The sequence below is a fragment of the Saccoglossus kowalevskii genome, chromosome 5, assembly GCF_978046115.1.
Source record: "Saccoglossus kowalevskii chromosome 5, keSacKowa6.1, whole genome shotgun sequence".
Taxonomy (NCBI): Eukaryota; Metazoa; Hemichordata; class Enteropneusta; family Harrimaniidae; genus Saccoglossus; species Saccoglossus kowalevskii.
Genome location: NC_140645.1, coordinates 22,609,782 through 22,627,145, shown reverse-complemented (window position 1 = coordinate 22,627,145; position 17,364 = coordinate 22,609,782). Strand labels below are relative to the sequence as shown.

General features: G+C 37.0%; 2 protein-coding genes across 2 annotated transcripts; both read right to left on the bottom strand.

Annotated features, from left to right (window-relative positions):
* Window positions 1-1,665: 1,665 nt before the first annotated feature.
* Window positions 1,666-9,317, bottom strand: LOC100374609 (PR domain zinc finger protein 10-like). Its single transcript, XM_085498798.1, has 6 exons — window positions 9,155-9,317; window positions 8,545-8,703; window positions 7,495-7,605; window positions 6,615-6,712; window positions 5,778-6,030; window positions 1,666-4,919 (listed from the first exon to the last, which is right to left on the bottom strand). The coding sequence occupies exons 1-6, from the start codon at window positions 9,198-9,200 to the stop codon at window positions 2,029-2,031; spliced, it is 3,558 nt and encodes a 1,185-aa protein (XP_085354924.1). The 5' UTR covers window positions 9,201-9,317; the 3' UTR covers window positions 1,666-2,028.
* Window positions 9,318-9,723: 406 nt separating this feature from the next.
* Window positions 9,724-16,351, bottom strand: LOC146745892 (uncharacterized). Its single transcript, XM_085499631.1, has 3 exons — window positions 16,320-16,351; window positions 12,067-12,234; window positions 9,724-10,288 (listed from the first exon to the last, which is right to left on the bottom strand). Exons 2-3 carry the CDS (start codon window positions 12,196-12,198, stop codon window positions 9,953-9,955), a joined length of 468 nt encoding a protein of 155 aa, XP_085355757.1. The 5' UTR covers window positions 12,199-12,234; window positions 16,320-16,351; the 3' UTR covers window positions 9,724-9,952.
* Window positions 16,352-17,364: the final 1,013 nt, after the last annotated feature.

The window sequence follows — 17,364 nt, the reverse complement described above, 5'->3', positions numbered from 1 at the left end:
TCATGAAACAAATGCACATACATATTTGTGACATGATGTACCTTGTGTGTGTGAAGTTTGAACTTGATCAATCCAGACATGTCTCGGATACGGATCCAGAACTGAATTCTTTGAAACAAAATGGCCGCCAGTCGGCTATTTCGAACTTGATCCGAAAAAAAAAATGACGTGCATCAAGGTCCTATTATGTTTAATGTATGTACCAAATTTGAATGAAATCCGTCCATGCATAACTGAGATCCGGGTCCGGAATGGTGAAAATGTGCGATTTCAATGCATTTTCGGCCTTAAAGCGGCCGCCATTTGGCTATCGTTAATGAGATCATGAAACAAATGCACATACATATTTGTGACATGATGTACCTTGTGTGTGTGAAGTTTGAACTCGATCAATCCAAGCATGTCTCAGATACGGATCCAGAACTGAATTCTTTAAAACAAAATGGCCGCCAGTCGGCCATTTCGAACCCGATCCCCCAAAAAAAATGACGTGCATCAAGGTCCTATTATGTTTAATGTATGTACCAAATTTGAACAAAATCCGTCCATGCATAACTGAGATCCGGGTCCGGAATGGTGAAAATGTGCGATTTTGATGCATTTTCGGCCTTAAAATGGCCGCTATTCGGCTATCGTTAATGAGATCATGAAACAAATGCACATACATATTTGTGACATGATGTACCTTGTGTGTGTGAAGTTTGAACTTGATCAATCCAGACATGTCTCGGATACGGATCCAGAACTGAATTCTTTAAAACAAAATGGCCGCCAGTCGGCTATTTCGAACTTGATCCGAAAAAAAAATGACGTGCATCAAGGTCCTATTATGTTTAATGTATGTACCAAATTTGAATGAAATCCGTCGATGCATAACTGAGATCCGGGTCCGGAATGGTGAAAATGTGCGATTTCAATGCATTTTCGGCCTTAAAGCGGCCGCCATTTGGCTATCGTTAATGAGATCATGAAACAAATGCACATACATATTTGTGACATGATGTACCTTGTGTGTGTGAAGTTTGAACTCGATCAATCCAAGCATGTCTCAGATACGGATCCAGAACTGAATTCTTTAAAACAAAATGGCCGCCAGTCGGCCATTTCGAACCCGATCCAAAAAAAAAAAATGACGTGCATCAAGGTCCTATTATGTTTAATGTATGTACCAAATTTGAACAAAATCCGTCCATGCATAACTGAGATCCGGGTCCGGAATGGTGAAAATGTGCGATTTTGATGCATTTTCGGCCTTAAAATGGCCGCTATTCGGCTATCGTTAATCGGATCATGAAAAAAATGCATGTGCATATGTCCCATATAATGTGTGATGTATGAGTGAAGTTTGAACTTAATTGGTCCATGCATGTTCGAGATACAGGTGATCACGGACGCACGGACGCACGGACGCACACAGGGCAAAACATAAGTCCCCGTTTTCGGACTGCGTCCGAACGGGGACTAAAAATCAGTGAAAATAAATTCCATACAAAACACCCAAAACGCTTTTTCAGCGAAAATTAATTCCAGCTAAAATCAAGTATTTTACAGTATGAATGCCATTACCAAAACACAGCTCTAACAATACACCATTTTTGCGTATTTTTTGAAAAAAAGCATGCATTTTTCACCAGATAAAAAAATAAACAACAATTTATCACCTAGTTCTTCTTTTTGAAATAGATCAATGCTCACTAACTTTAATTCAAAATCTTCTACGAACAGACAAAAGCCCCTTAGCTTAGTTCAAATACCCCTAATGACCCAAACTTACTTTCTCCAAAACAGACCAAAGCTCCCTAGCTCCAATCCAAAAGACATGAAGAAAACAACTTTCCATCAACAATAATGAAAGTCAAAGACTGATGTGATAAACATGCATATACTGAACATTTGTGAGAAAAAGGGAGTGAAAAGTCTTTATTTACAGTTGTATACATGCAGTATCTTATCAGTGACTTATCAGTAATTTTGCCAAGCCCCTGACACTTATCTGTAATTCTGGTAGTTATGCCAAGCACCTGACACTTATCTGTAATTCTGGTAGTTATGCCAAGCACCTGACACAAACACTTGTTGACCTTGAACAGTGACTGGAACTTGCACTTGATGAGTCACCACGGAAGCCTGTTGTTGTGTTTGTTGTTGTTGTTGCTGCTGCTGCTGTTGTTGTTGTTGTTGTTGTTGTTGTTGCTGCTGCTGCTGCTGCTGCTGTTGTTGTTGTTGTTGTGTTTGTGCTTGCTGCTGTGGACTCATGGGTTGGGGAGCATTCTGTAAGTGTGTAAGTTGTGGTTGTTGGAAGTGTGTTGGTGACTGTCGGAGATGACTGACATCTACAGTGGAGTGTATAGATACTGGTATTGCTTGCTGCGTGACCAGCTGTGTCTGTGGTATGATTCGTTGTGCAATGTGTTGATAGTCGGCCTGCTGAGGTCTGTACTCGCTCAAAGTTTGTGACAATTCACTCATGGCTTGTGTTAGGAGATCAGCAGCTTGGACAGTTTCTTGCTGCGATGTCACAACAGCTTGTTCAATGTATCGTGCAGTGGCTGGTGTTATCTGAGATCGTATAGTCTGAATAACTCGAGCATTGTGATCTGAGGTCACAGTGGGGTCAGGTACAGGCTGGAGAGTACCAGATACTTGGGGCTGTTGATGCAGTTGCGGTTGCAGATGTGGTTGTAATACTGCAGCTGATGCAGCAACAGCAGCAGCAGGAGCGGATACTGCAATCTGAGCCGGCATTTGTGCTTGCACTGTGATTGGTTGTGCAATAGATTGGTGACTCAGACCCAGACTTGTCACATGTATTGGTGTTGGCTGAGCAACAACTGCGACCATGGTTGGTGTCTGTGCTCCAACATGTCCTGCTACCTGGGCTGCCACTACTGCAGCTGCCTGTGCCTGTGCCTGGGCTTGTGCTTGTGCTTGAGCCTGAGCTTGTGCCTGAGCCTGTTGTGCGGCTGCAGCTTGCTGCATTGGCTCCATATGCTTCTTTCTAACATGGTCCATCATCTTAGCTTTAGAGCTGTACTGTCGAGGACAATGAGCACATGCGAAGTAGTGAGTTGTTGTGGTGCCAGCTGGTGCAGTGTGTGTATCCATATATCCATCATCGCCAGCGTTTTTACTTTTGCGAATACTAGGTGGTAAATCAGCACCTGGGTGATTCTTAAGGATATGTATTTTACGCTTACTACTGCTCTTGTATACTTTCTCACAGTAATTACAGAAATAATTTCGGTTTGGTTTAACGATTGGTAAGCTTAGTTCTGGAACAGCTTCAGGTCTGATTTCAGGATGGCGCTTTGCAAGGTGATTTACTAGCATTCCACGACGACGGAAACCGATCAGACAAATGCGACACTTAAACGTGAATTGATCAAGATCAGTTGGCGGAACCTTTGGTTTGAATGGTGCTTTCTTAGGTCTGCTTGCTTTTATAGCTTGCTTGGCTTCTCGTTCTGGGTTGTGCATTCTGAGCATGTGTTCTTTTAGTTTGTCTTTGCGCTTGAACTGTTTTCCACAGTTGGCGCACAAGAAGTCTTTGCGGTCGGAATGACGTAGCATATGCAACTTTAACTTGTCTGGTCGTGGGAATACCTTCTCGCATTCAGGGCAGGGGTACTCCTTACTGGAATGAAAACCGCGAATATGTTTCCGCACTTGTGGGTATTCTGTGAACGTCTTACTACAATGGGGGCAATGGAAGATGCCATCAACTGTATGAACAATTACATGCTCTTTCAGGGAATCTGTACGGTCAAAGCCTTCATCACAGAATGGACATCGGTAAAACTTCTGGCCACTGTGGGTCTTCATATGGCAGGCTATGGCAGAGTTATTCAAGAATCTCTTGTTACAGATTTCACACTGGATAGGTTTTTCACTTTCCTTTGCATGCAACTCCATATGACGTTCGTACTTGACCCGCTCGCGAAACGGCTTGTTGCACATGTTGCAGTGGTATGCATATCTAGCGAAAGTTCGTCGCAGGAAGCGTGTTTTAACTACTTTTGGTCTGCCATGAGCAGTTGCATGAATTGCAAGATCTTTCTTGTCATCAAAAATATCATCGCAATCTGGACATTTTAGCTCTTCTTCATTCATTGGTGCTCCAATTCCACTGCTTGCCATTGCTAACGGAACAACGCTACCTTCAGGGATTGTAACAGTGCCTTGTTCTACAGCTTGCGTACCAGCCATGAGAGCCGATGCACCAGCAATAGCCTCAGCATCAGCAACCGTCCCATCAACTGTCTGCAACATTACTCTATCCCCTGACATAACCACAGCGTTAACAGTGATACTTTCACCATAAGCAGCAGTTACAGCAGCAGCTTGCTGACTGGTTAAGACATCCTGATTACTAACGTCTTCTGCAGCATGCGTCAGCATATGCAGATTCAACAGACTAGCATTCTCAAATTCTAGGTCACACTGTGAGCAGGCCCAGTCAGCATCATTGGCTTCGTCGCTTGAAACGTCTCCAGTTTTTCGCCTGACCACTAGATTACCAGAGTCATCAACCGACTCACCACGTTCCTCATGTCTGCGTACATGACGAGTGCGGTTATAAACATGTGAGAATTTTTTCTCACAGATTGGACAAGTGTAGTTTTTCTCCCCAGAGTGCATTACTAAATGCCTCTGCAAGCTATATGCCCGTGGAAACATCTTAGCGCAGATGTTACATGAAAACGTCTCCTTCTTTCTAGACCTTGCCCTGTGAACTTTTGCCAAAGCAAGTTTCTTCTGTGAAAAATTACCAAAACGCTTTCTTTTGCCTCGTTTCCCCCTCGTCTTGGGTCTTGTGTGCAAAGCATCATGGGTAGCCAGATGCTTCTGGAGTAACTCGGATGATCTGAATTTTTTCGGGCATTCAAAACAAGGCCAGGTATTTTCTTTATCTTGCATTTCTATAAAAGAGAGAAGAATCAGTGATTAACCATATTATTAAGATAATTTTCGGGGGCGAAGCTACGTCAGAGAACGTTCTACGTTGTTAAGACGCACACCACTGTACCATGTATTTTTATGGGGTTTGTGCGCGCTGCTGTGGAACGCCGGTAAAAACAGCTAAATTTAAGAAAACAGCACAAACTGAATTTTGAAGTAATATTGAGCAATCAAATTCATACATGTTACACATGCAGGGGTAATCTTTTTACATTATTTGGAGGAATCTCAACAACTATCCCAAAGTACTGTTTTCTGAGAGTTTTCGGCCTTTGTTTTCACCGTGATAGTTGCCAGGCGATGAAAATGCCCGGATGTCCACTCCTGAGAATATTTCATCTTACACATATTGTTGATATATTAATGTTTTTTGAAAAACATGAGCCTAAAATATAATGGAAATGTTAAAAATTTGCATTTTACATTGGTTTACTGTATAACATGTTTAAATAGCTACATGACATTTTAGCTAATTTGACTCCATGTATGAATTAACTGAATCTTAATTTAGCTAAAGTGCCAACAATTTCATTGTGAAAATATACTTTATTTTAAATTAGCAACATTTTGAATTAGCGAAATTACAGATTAGCTAAATTAGCTAAAATAACATGCTAGCTAAAGACATGTTTTACAGTATATGGTAAATCATTTCATCATACCATTATGTTACCGCTCTGCACTTTGCGATATTTGTATGATTTTGCTATGATTCTGACAGTTGTTGCCCGGTAGAAGGTGGTTTATGACGGGCTTAACTGAAATTTGTATACGCAGAACACTGCTTGTTTAAAGTCATAATGTTGTTTTGCACTCACCCTGTAATTCTTCGGCTGTAATTTCAAACACATCGGCTCCGACAAACTCGGCATATGATGCGGCGTACCATATTCTCAGCTCTTGTTTGGGATCCACTGTACGAATGGTGGCAAAGAAGAGATTTCCACCATTCTGATAGGCTATAAGGTTCTGTTCACTGTGACATGACGCAGGACGTACAAACATCATCCAATTGCATTCATTCTCATCCATCAGATCAAAGTATGCAATACTACCATCCTCTTGTTGCAACTATGAAATAACAACAATATGACTGTTTAAAATACTGACACAGACAAACAGACAGGTAAACTCAAAGGCTACTGTGAGCTTTGTATTAGCAAAAGATATGCTGATTTCTGGCGCAGAATTTTGTATGCTTACATTCTGTAAACTTTAATTTTGTAAAAGTCTGGTGGTGAAAAGGTTAAAGCTACTGGTAGTAAAGTTAACAGTGATAAACTTCATACAAAACAGCTAAAAAAATTTTTAGCACAAAAATGGCTACCAATCGGTCATTTTGAATCAGATCATGAAATAAATATGTGTGCATACATGTATGTATTTAAAGCTGGGGGTCGTCACCAGCACATGCACCAGATGGCCATAATGTATCTTTGTTTACAAACAAGCATCTATTCATGAGCCTTTGCGTTTTTAGTGTATGTTGTTATCATCGCTTGGGACTCAATTCCCACGCATGCGCAGGTGACGACCCTCTCGCTCTAAAATGCATGTGTGAAGGTTGAATGTGATCAGTTCAGACAAGTCCTTCACCCTCTATGTTTATTTTGATAAACTTTGATAAATTTGAAAGACCCATAAATATGACTCACCTTCCAAACCATTCCTTCTGCTGGCATTTCAGACACTAATTTACCTTCTATTGGACCAAACTGTGTTTTCTTAGGTATAGCTCTCTTTGCAAACACACCTAATACACAAATAACATAGTGTTTTATAACATAGTATCGCATTCATTTACCCATAAGTGCATACTGTAAAATACTTTATTTTCACTTGGAATTAATTTTTGCTGGAGGGATGACTCAGTGAAAATAAAATCCAGTGGATATACCCTTTTTCGTATACTTTTCATTCAACTCTTCAAAGATCAGTGAAAATAAATTCCATACAAAACATCCAAAAAGTCTACTTAGTGAATATTAATTCCAGCTAAAATAAAGTATTTTAAAGTACTGTAAATCAAATCAATGGAGCGAGAGACAAATTTCCAAAAATTTCACTAGTACTGTAAAATCTGTATTAGAAACCGCGGCTTCTATTAAAATGGTACAAAGCAACAGAGGGGATGCGGCTTCTATTAGAGCATCTACACATATGAGAAATGGTAAATTTTAGATTCTCAATTATTCAAAAAGAATGGGTGCGACTTATATTAGGGATGCGGCTTCTAATACAGATTTTACGGTACAAGTGAACATTTTTCCTGGGATCCCACAACATGGAGTATCAGCACTAACTGTTCTCTTATATTTTCTCAAATAAGCCATAAAATTCTCAAATCTTGAACCTGAATCCTAGCAGCAAAACAATTTATAGTACCCAAATAATAGAGCAAATACAGAAATAAAAGTTCAATACAAGTTTACGCTACTTCATAAAATAATTGTTTCAGAATTTTCTTCTACAGGGTTAAATAATGAAAACTATCATTATCATAATACAAAGTAGACAGTGAATATCCATACATACCAACTTTGTCATCATCCACTTTGAATATCTGCAGTAAGTTAGGGAGACTTGCTCTAGCTCTTGTTAACACAGGCTTATCACATATGGTTTGAAGAGCGCCATCGTCTCCAACTACAACATATAGAAAACAATATGCATAATTATTTTCAGAGTTTTTTCAGAAATGATCTAGAAAACATGTGTAAACATCTGAAGCAATCTACCCTGAGGCGATAACTAATTTGTTACGCAAATTAACTGAAAATTTCCAGGGAGGTACACTTCACTTCACTTCTGATAGCAGACTCCAAGACGATATGTATAACAAGCAATTGACGAGTTCGGAGCATGTTTCCCAGTTGGTACGTTACTGAACATGATCGCAAAAGAAGGGGGGGGGCGATTTTACAATCAGTAGTCTAGGTGCCTTTTTGTCTCTATTTTTCACATGCTTTTATAATCTCCTCAGAGAAGTCTTACAAATGTATGTATGGACACAAAAATAATATAACTTGTCCTTTGTCCAACTTTATTGTATAACTATGAATGTAAAATGAGTTTTCTATATTTTATGAAACGTTTTTATAAAACATGTTTGAAACAAAACTGAAGCTAGTATAGAAAAATATCTGCCTCATAATTCAGGGTCCATAGCACCAAGAGCCAATTGATTTCCAAGACTTTTCCAAACTTTCTTGCATTTTTCCCAAGACATTTTGACCCTTAATTTAGGCCAACATCATCACCAAATCTCATCAAAGTTCTGAGTATATGGTAGTTCCCTGGAGAAAATGGGCCTTTCTAAAATAAATTAATAACTATGAAGAAATTTAAAGACTTTTCAAAGATTTTTTTTTATTTTTCCTGTAATTTGAAGACAACTCCAGACCACAAAAAATCCAAAGAGTTTCAAAGGATTTTCCCAATGCTATGGGTCCTGTAATTAACATTTCTACTGCCTGGAAATGAATCGATTCAAGTCGAGTTGAGTTGAGTTGATTTGACCCTCTTCGCGTCCAACCAGAAAACCCAAAACTCATCTATTGCGATTATGCAAATCTAAGTACTTACATAATTCCCTTGTATCAAATGACACTTTCATTCCTGATACATTCATCTTACTGGGAGCAACACCATCTTCATCTTCATCATCCTCCTCACTTGTTTCCATCAGATCATCCTCTTCTAAATCATCATCATCCTCATCATCCTCCATGTCCAGCGGTTCATCTAAAAGTCAAAGAAGTTGAAATTAAAACTTTCTGTAATACTGGTAGTACATATATTTGTTTTAATAGAGTATTGTAGTCATTTATAACAATGAATCTCCCATAGCATCATATTTGATTCAGAGAAGGGTCTAGATGTGATGTGTTCAGCTTTGCCTCACTATGTACAATATCTTGTCAAAGACTCCTATTTCTAGACAATAAGGTGCAGTGGAAGGATTCATTGTTGTTTATAATTTAAAGCAGGAGGGTCATCACCTGTGCATACGCGGAAATTGAGTCCCAAGCCAAGATAACAACACACGCTAAAACGCAAAGGCTCATGGGTAGATGCTTGTTTGTAAACAATGGCACGCTATGGCCATCTGACGCATGCGCAAGTGACGACTCCCCCGCTTTAAAGCATATTATTAATTTATATTTAGCAAATATTTTGACAAGGTTTTATTTACCTTGAGCACCAGCCCCTTGTACTGGAAGATTGTCATCTGAAGGCATATTGGACTCATTTCTTTGATACGCGATGATCTCATCCGCGGTAGTTGTGGTAGTGGAAGGGCCCACATCACCATTATCGTCAGGCACTACTGCTATTATTGTGTTGGTGATACTGCTAGCGCTCACTGTTAATTATAATAATAAATAGATTGAATTAATCATTATGAGAATAAAGTATCCAGAATATACCAGTATCTGTGTGTATGAAAATGTGTCAAGACAATTTTCTTAACCTTTTCATAACCAGTTCCTTTTTTTTAATCACAAATTCACAAAACAGTCCTGTTTTTAGTCTGCACTTTCCTTCAGAAGATTGAGACAAAAATAACCAAACAAGCTGCTCTCTGATTGGGTTGACTGTTAGGTGTTAGGGTTGAGTAGCCAATCAGACACAATCTTGTAAGTAGCTTTGCATGGAATCTGGTATTGTGGTGATTTTAATTTTTATGGCGATGAATTTCCAACAGTTTGTGTCAGATTAGGCCAAAAAAAAAACTTGTTGCCCTCAAGTCGGAAAATTGAATTTTTTTTTTTTTTAAACTTGTGAAAACAAAGAGTATCCTAAATAGCCGAGGTATATGGGAATTGATCAAACGCATGCTACATATTAAACACAAAAATCAAACTGTTTCATTCAGTCTTCAAACAACGGTCCGGGATCATTAATTTTTAGAGGAAACACTTTTTTTACTTCTTAAAATGGTGAGTTTTTAATATTTGGGCCTATTAAAAAAAAAACGCGACCCAATATTTCATATTATTCGGTCGGTCGCTGAGGGCAACAAAACAATTTTTTTTTTGGACTTATACAGACGAATATACAGACCTGGCTCCTGTCCTGTGGCTTCATTATGCACATTAGCTGTATGCATGATATGAACACCCTCTGCTTCACCAGACATAGCTGTATCATATTCAGTAACTGTAGATTCCGGTAACCCACTACCGGATGGTACTTCATCCATATGCACATGGTGATGATGCTGGTGATGTATGTTACTCACTATGGCCTCAGAATGATCAAATGCCTGTCCACTTGGCTCAGGTCCACCATTGTCCTGAACAATACCACCATGATATCCGGATGCCTGAGTACAAACATAAGATTTGATGAAGACTTACTTACAATACATCGCCTGCTGATGCCCTATTGATTTTTGTATGTACTGTTATAATACAAAGTAATAACTTTATTGTTATCGAATCTCTGTTGAGATATAGATAAAATTACAATAAAGAATAAAATCATGATAATAAAAAAGTAAAAACCGAAAATTCAGTTGAGACAAAAGTAAAATAAGTACATTGCATAGATGGTAATATTACAATAAAATGTTATTTATTTATTTATTTATTTTTTTGATGGTTCTGATATAAGACAGCTGGTAAATTTATTTATTCAAACTTTGTTCTCTCATTTGAAAACAACTGTAGATAAGTTGACCAAGTTCAATAATGGTTTCCTGATGTATAATTTGATAAAATGCTGTTCTGCTGAACATAGTATGTATGTAGAGGCTTTCAGCAGTTGGTGTCTTGAGGAGGTTCATCAGTAACCCCTCGAACTAAAAATTTACACACAGCAATATGATTTTTGTGCCTTTTTGTTGTGTACTTCTATGCGAGCAAATTATAACGCGGTTATAAATGGTACGTGTGGGTATTTGGTGGTGGATTTAAATAGTATATTTGGGGCAGATAATCCTGGTTATGCTCAGTGATTATCTTCCACCAAATATGCTAATTTCCCCCAGTTTTATATCTACTACCAATTAATATTCTTATTTGTCCTTTATAATTTCTAATTCTACAATTTTGTTACAACATTAAAAATTTAATCTCCCTCTCAACACTTTTTTTTTTCAATTTTTATTTCAACAATTCAGCCTCCTCTAATTACTATTTAAATTATCAGTTCATATTCAGTGTTATGATCATTAGTCCATGGTAATCAGGGTATTAGAAAATAGAAAGTGCCTGTCTAAAAACTTTATTGAAATGAAAGATATTGGTCTGTAGTCATAAACTATTTTTTGTTGATTATTTAAGTTATTTTGTAATTTACAAGTAATATTCAATGAAAACAGGTTTGTGAAGATTTTGCCTGTCAAATGAAATTTTGTAGCTTGTCTAAAATGTGGAATGCTTGTTAAAATGACAGGCAGACAGATTTCATTAACCTTTCCCAACCAGACTTCCAGATCAAATTTTTCTGCATTTTTTTCTTATATTCTTCAATATTTCTGGAAATGAACTCTGATTTTGGGACCAACAGACAAAATTTTAGTCATTTTCCAGTTATTAGTAAAAAGATTTGGCTATTTTTGTCTCAATCTTTTGAAGGAAAGAGCAGACTATAAAGTAGACTATTTTGTCAATTTGTGATGAAAAGAGAGAACTGGTGGTGAAAAGGTTAAAGCTGCATTTCGATTCTCACAAACCCATGTGTAAACATCATAAAAGTTTGGATTTTGTAAAGCTCATTTGAAAATGCTATCTAACAAAATTCCAAAATTGAATTTAGAAGTATTTCTGAAATGAAGTAAAGTGACAGTGAGTGACAATGAAAATTCTGTTTAGTTTGGTGATGAGACACAGTGACACCCCACGAGTTTCAATGGAGACTAACTTCAGTATCTCAATATTTCAGAATTTGTTGCCATACCAACTGATTTTATAAATTGCCATGGTGATCACAATAATCAGTGAAAAATGTTCTGCATCTAATAAAAAATGGAAACATGCCTGATTTGCAAACATCAAATTTCTACCAGTTTATTTGGCTCAAATTTCAATGATAAATTTGAGAAAAATACAACAGGGTGAGAAATATATTACCAGTAAGTGAAGTGTACAATGGAAATACCTGAAGATTTGAACTGGTGGCTTCAGAACTTGATACCGGTTCCATGTTAGACTGTAACGATGAAGCATCTACTATGTGAGCATGTGGTGGCCATACTGGCTGATTGCTATCACTGCTCCCGGGCTCCATCATGCAATGTCCCTATCTGTGATCCTACAACATACAGCACTGAAACAATAAAAATGGATATTCTGAATAATAGCTACAGAGCACAACTACCTGACCATCCAAAGAAAAATAACTCAGTTTCTAGTAAAAGGCTCACAAAATACTGGTAGCCTGATATTACTGCTAATTTACGTATTATTTATTTTGCTAACGGCCGTCTGAATTTCAGCTCTTGGTAATGTCAACTGGATGACGCCATCTTGAAGAAAGTTCCACTTATAATACTGTGGAATACTTTATTTTCGCTGGAATTAATTTTCATTGAAAAGGATTTTTGGGCGTTTTGCATGGAATTAATTTTTCACTGATTTTTGAGGAGTTTAATGTGAAATATAGGAAAAAAAGTATATTCGCTGGATTTTATTTTTACGGGATCATACCTTCAGCGAAAATAAATTCCAAGCAAAAATAAAGTATTCTACAGTAAGTTAGTAATATGACACATTTAGGCAGATAACAGTGCACAAATTAGAAACATGGTAGATTTTAAAGCTAGGCTAAGCTAGCTTTTGTGCTCACTAAAAGCCACCTAAATGTTAAGTTATGCCCAGAGTGTTCTGTAAGATCAAAATAAAGTCATCTGCTCCAAAGATGGAGCCTGATTGCGTTCCCATTGCTTCGTAACCCTCCTCAACGGTCTGAAAAAGTTGCCTAGATTTCATTATGATTAGTGTCACTGAATAACTGATAACAAGCTGCTAATTTGAATATGTTAATTTTCAGAACAATGGATAATAGTGGTATATTCTCTGCATATGCTGTGTAAATTGATAGTTGCCATGGAAATGAGTGTGACTGTCCAAATTTTTGTGACGTTGGAAAAAATTAACATGGTTAATAAGCAAAATCGAGCCAACATTTTCAGACGATTGCAGAAAGGACACACAAAACAATAATACTGTAAAATCTGTATTAGAAGCTGCGGTTTCTATTAAAATGGTAGTACAATACAACAGAGGAGATGCGGTGTCTATTACAGCATCTATACAAATGAGAAATTGTGATTTTTTGGTTCGCAATTATTCAAAAAGAATGGGTGCAACTTCTATTAGGGATGCGGCTTCTAATACAGATTTTACGGTAGTTGTAATCAAGCTAAGGAATGTCGTGATGTTTTTCTATGTGGTGAACCATTTCAGACTGGTTAATTATCTGAATTACTGAAAATGTTTAAAGTTCCTTGGGGCAAGGAATTGAGCAGGTTGCTGTCTTATCTCAAAACACTTCTTTAGGTACCTTGCTACGGGGAGTGTTAGGCCACTGTTGTTTAGCAAGGCTATGAATTGTGTCTTTGGTGACAAATTTTTAAAGTTTTGGATTTTGGTTTTTGCCATTTCGAATCGGACATTTCTTTCGGGGGTATATCTTTTACATGACATCATGAGGTGATACTCATCTTCTACTTCATTTTGATCACAAAGGTTGCATAATCTATTAGCAAGGGGTATTCCTTTGTGTCTGCCAGTCTCAATTTTCAAGTTATGGTCACTGAGGCGGAATTTAGTTAAATTTTCGCGCATCTCAATGTTTTTCAGGGTAACAAGGTATGTTTCGAAGGCAAAATTGTTTTTTAATTCTCTGTATGTTCTTAATTTATTTTTTTCATTTTGTTTTGATCGATTGTCATTATGTAATTCACTTTTCCAAGTTGATATGAATTGCCTTGCTGTTAGAGTTTCATCGCTGTCGATCAGGTAAGACTGGTTGATGTTATTTAAAAGGGAATCTATATTGGTGTACCATTTACTATTAATTTCTTTATTTTTTTGGAAAGCTAGTTTTAGTAATGGATTTGACGAGTTCTTTATACGATTAAAATATTTTATCATTTGTTTTTCGATAAAAGTCTCCAATGGGTAACGTTCAAGTTCGCCGTATAAACCTATTGTTGTAGTGTTTTTGGATGTACCCAAAAGAAAACGAAGATAATTTATATGTACATCTTCAATTGGTGATTTTAGTGAAATTTCATCTCCCCAAACAGAGAAAGTGACAGTGGTATACTTAGATTTTTGCCTGTTTTTCCCTTTAAGGAAAATAAGGCCTTTAAAGCTTTTCTTTTTATGCTTTTTAGGCCTTCCTTGAATTTTCCATTAGCGCTTACTATTAATCCGAGGTAATTGGTTGATTTTACAGTAATTAACTCACAACCTTCAAAGAAGAAAATATCATTCTCTAGAAGTCTGTTTGATCTATTAAAAGATCATAGTTTTTGTCTTTTCCGTGTTAACAGTTAGATGCCATTTTTTAGTGTATATCGATAAATTATCAAGGCAAGTTTGTAATCCTGTTTTTGATTCAGAAAGTATTACAAGATCGTCAGCATACATTATACAGTTAATAGGTGTATTTTGTAGTTTGGGTGGGTCACATCCAGGTTTATTAAGAACATCAGGTAAATCGTTTATGAAAATGTTGAATAGGGTTGGGCTTAAGTTGGCCTTAGATGTGGCAGTGTTACAGCTCTGAACTGCAGTACATCGACCATCATTGATAGTCTCTGGACGCAATGAACTGCCAGTTGAAAACACCATACAATGTAAAAATTATCCTCATCTAAACTATTGTAACTGGTTTGTGACAGACCCTAAATGGCTGAGAATTGTAATAGCCAACACAGACATCTATTTAGGGCCAATCGAAGAAGTATCGAGCATCAAGTACTGTAAAATACTTTATTTTAGCTGGAATTAATTTTTGCTGAAAAACCTTATTGGGTGTTTTGTAAGGAGTTTATTTTCACTGATTTTTGGTTAGTTGAATGTAAAATATAGGAAAAAAGGTATATTCGCTGGATTTTATTTTCACTGAATCATTCCTTCAGCCAAAATAAAGTATTTCACAGTAACCTAACTCTCTCACTAAATCGTCAACCACTTTGGTTTTGATTAAAGCAGATAACCTATAATTTGAATACCACCGTTTATTCTGTCACCGTAGAATGCTAGTAATATTTTAAGTGTGCAAAATTGTTCAGCGATAGTGACCCAACACTTCCGAGACTTGCCGTAAACTAGATGTTGTCGACGATCGTGCGACTTTGAAAAAAATACAAATATTCTTGCAAGTACTCGGAAGGGCCGAGTATCCTTTGACCAATGAAACATTTTCCTCTATCGACATTACCAACTCATCTCCACTCAATCGCTAGAATCGAGTGACACGCCTTCGTCAAGTTTCAAAACATCGGACGTACCACTATCGAAACTTGCCCATAGAATGCGTGGGGCACAACAACGCCAAAATGGCGGCGGGAAATTGGCATTGGAAACCATGAAAGGACGTTAAAATACATGTAAAATATCGCACAATTCGAAGCAATTGCGGAGCTCCTCAGTGTTAGACAGCCTGTAGTTAAAATACTCATGGACATAATACATTTCGGAGTTCGGTATGCCCGTCGCGTTGTGTCCCCTACGGACAAAGTGGTTTCGTACAAAAAAGAAGAGGACTGTACCATCTTGGAAACCACCTCCAATATGGCCTCCATGTTGACCACGTTTGCAGGGACTTGCTAAAAACAGCTAAATACCGACCATTTCTCACTAAATAATACTAACAGACAAACAAATAATATTTGAACTTTACAAAAAACAAGATCTGAGGTCAAGATCTTCTTGAGGTATTGGAAAATAGCTTCGAAATTGGCGAAATATGTCGACGTGGTGTATTATGCAAATACGTTACTTGCCTCCCCCAAGAGTAAAAATGGCGTATCAAAATAATATCAAATTTATCACAAAATGGCTCAGAAAAAATCACCCAACATAATTGAAACCTTCGATTAGTGCACCTAAGTTTTATATTTGACAGGCTTGGAAGATGCCATTCAGGACAAATGCTCGAAATCCCCCGAAAATGTGGAACAGTTCAGAACAAAGCATAAATTTTCGGGTGGGTCCTACCCCCAGTGATGTGGTGCATATTTTCACCCCCATTTCGCCGATAATCGAATGAAAAGAAGTTTTATAATATTTAGTATAAGACAAAGGTTCAAATGGCATCAATATCAGTTCGCAAACATTTGCGGGGTCTAAAATAAGCGGAGAAAATATATCGGGGAAAAAACAGAGAAAATTGCTCACCTCCGGAACAGCGTTGTTTGAGCTAATCGGGTACGAGTAGGCAAGCCTTTGTAAGAGACGCTGTGATTGGCTTATGAAGCTTGGGTCAGATTCATTAAACTGGTCATTATTCCGAATGTTACCAATCATTGCAAATCTAAATTTGTCTGTAATATCATCAATTTCACAATAAGAAGTAAAACCGCAGTTTTTTCATAAACATAAATAGTTATAAAAATTGAAAAACGCGCAATTTGGCGGGATACTAATCTACAACATGTAGCCAATCAGAGAATAGGTTATAACCAAAAAATGGCCTCCTTAATTACGTATTCGGCGCGCCTGGCAAATTAATTAGCATAATGTATTTATCTTGAAGTTGAGTCTTGTATCTGGTTTCCTTATTTATTTTCGAAACTCGTTATTGAATTGCATTTATTTTCGCAGCAAAGACAGTATTGTGAGCCTCATGATCGTTGTTGACCACAAATTAATTATTTAATTTCTGTTCATTTAATAATTGATTAGAATCAATGATCTTGGATAACAAACTTAGACCTGGTTTCTACTAATTTGAAATTCTCCTTATCGTAGGGAACTTGAAATTTTAAATTTGTGAGTAGGCGATTTTATTTATTTTTTTTTGGGGGGGGGGGGTATACATTTTGTATGAAAACTTTATTTTTCTTTCGTTTTTTTTTCAAAAATGTTGAAAAAAGAAGCATGGCCAGTCAGTGTAGCTTCTACTTATATTACAGTGGGGTATGACAGATATTGTTTATACATCATTCATATAATAGCAGTACTAAACAATGGTAGTAAAAAAATAGCTCCTCAAATTGCTAAGTACATACATGATTGTTTTAAAATCCGAGAAACAACTTGAAAAAAGTACTACCAGCTGCCTCAAAATAAAAAAAATACTTTAATTTATTGTATTTTATTAATAACTTTGTTTTATACTCTTTTAATCTCATTTAATTTTTTTATTTCTTCATGGCTATACCTTTATTGTATTTTATAATCAAAGTCCCATAGAGGATATGATAACAATAAAGATGATTAC

What these genes read in the sequence shown, in the direction of transcription:
- LOC100374609 (XM_085498798.1), bottom strand. Translation starts at nt 9,200, where the DNA reads ATGCCTTCAGATGACAATCTTCCAGTACAAGGGGCTGGTGCTCAAG. An exon ending in ACAAGGGGCTGGTGCTCAAG is followed by an intron (nt 8,704 to 9,154) that starts GTAAATAAAACC and finishes TTTGACTTTTAG; the next exon opens with ATGAACCGCTGGACATGGAG. An exon ending in CAGAAGGAATGGTTTGGAAG is followed by an intron (nt 6,031 to 6,614) that starts GTGAGTCATATT and finishes GTTATTTCATAG; the next exon opens with TTGCAACAAGAGGATGGTAG.
- LOC146745892 (XM_085499631.1), bottom strand. Translation starts at nt 12,198, where the DNA reads ATGATGGAGCCCGGGAGCAGTGATAGCAATCAGCCAGTATGGCCACCA. An exon ending in CCACCAGTTCAAATCTTCAG is followed by an intron (nt 10,289 to 12,066) that starts GTATTTCCATTG and finishes GTTTGTACTCAG; the next exon opens with GCATCCGGATATCATGGTGG.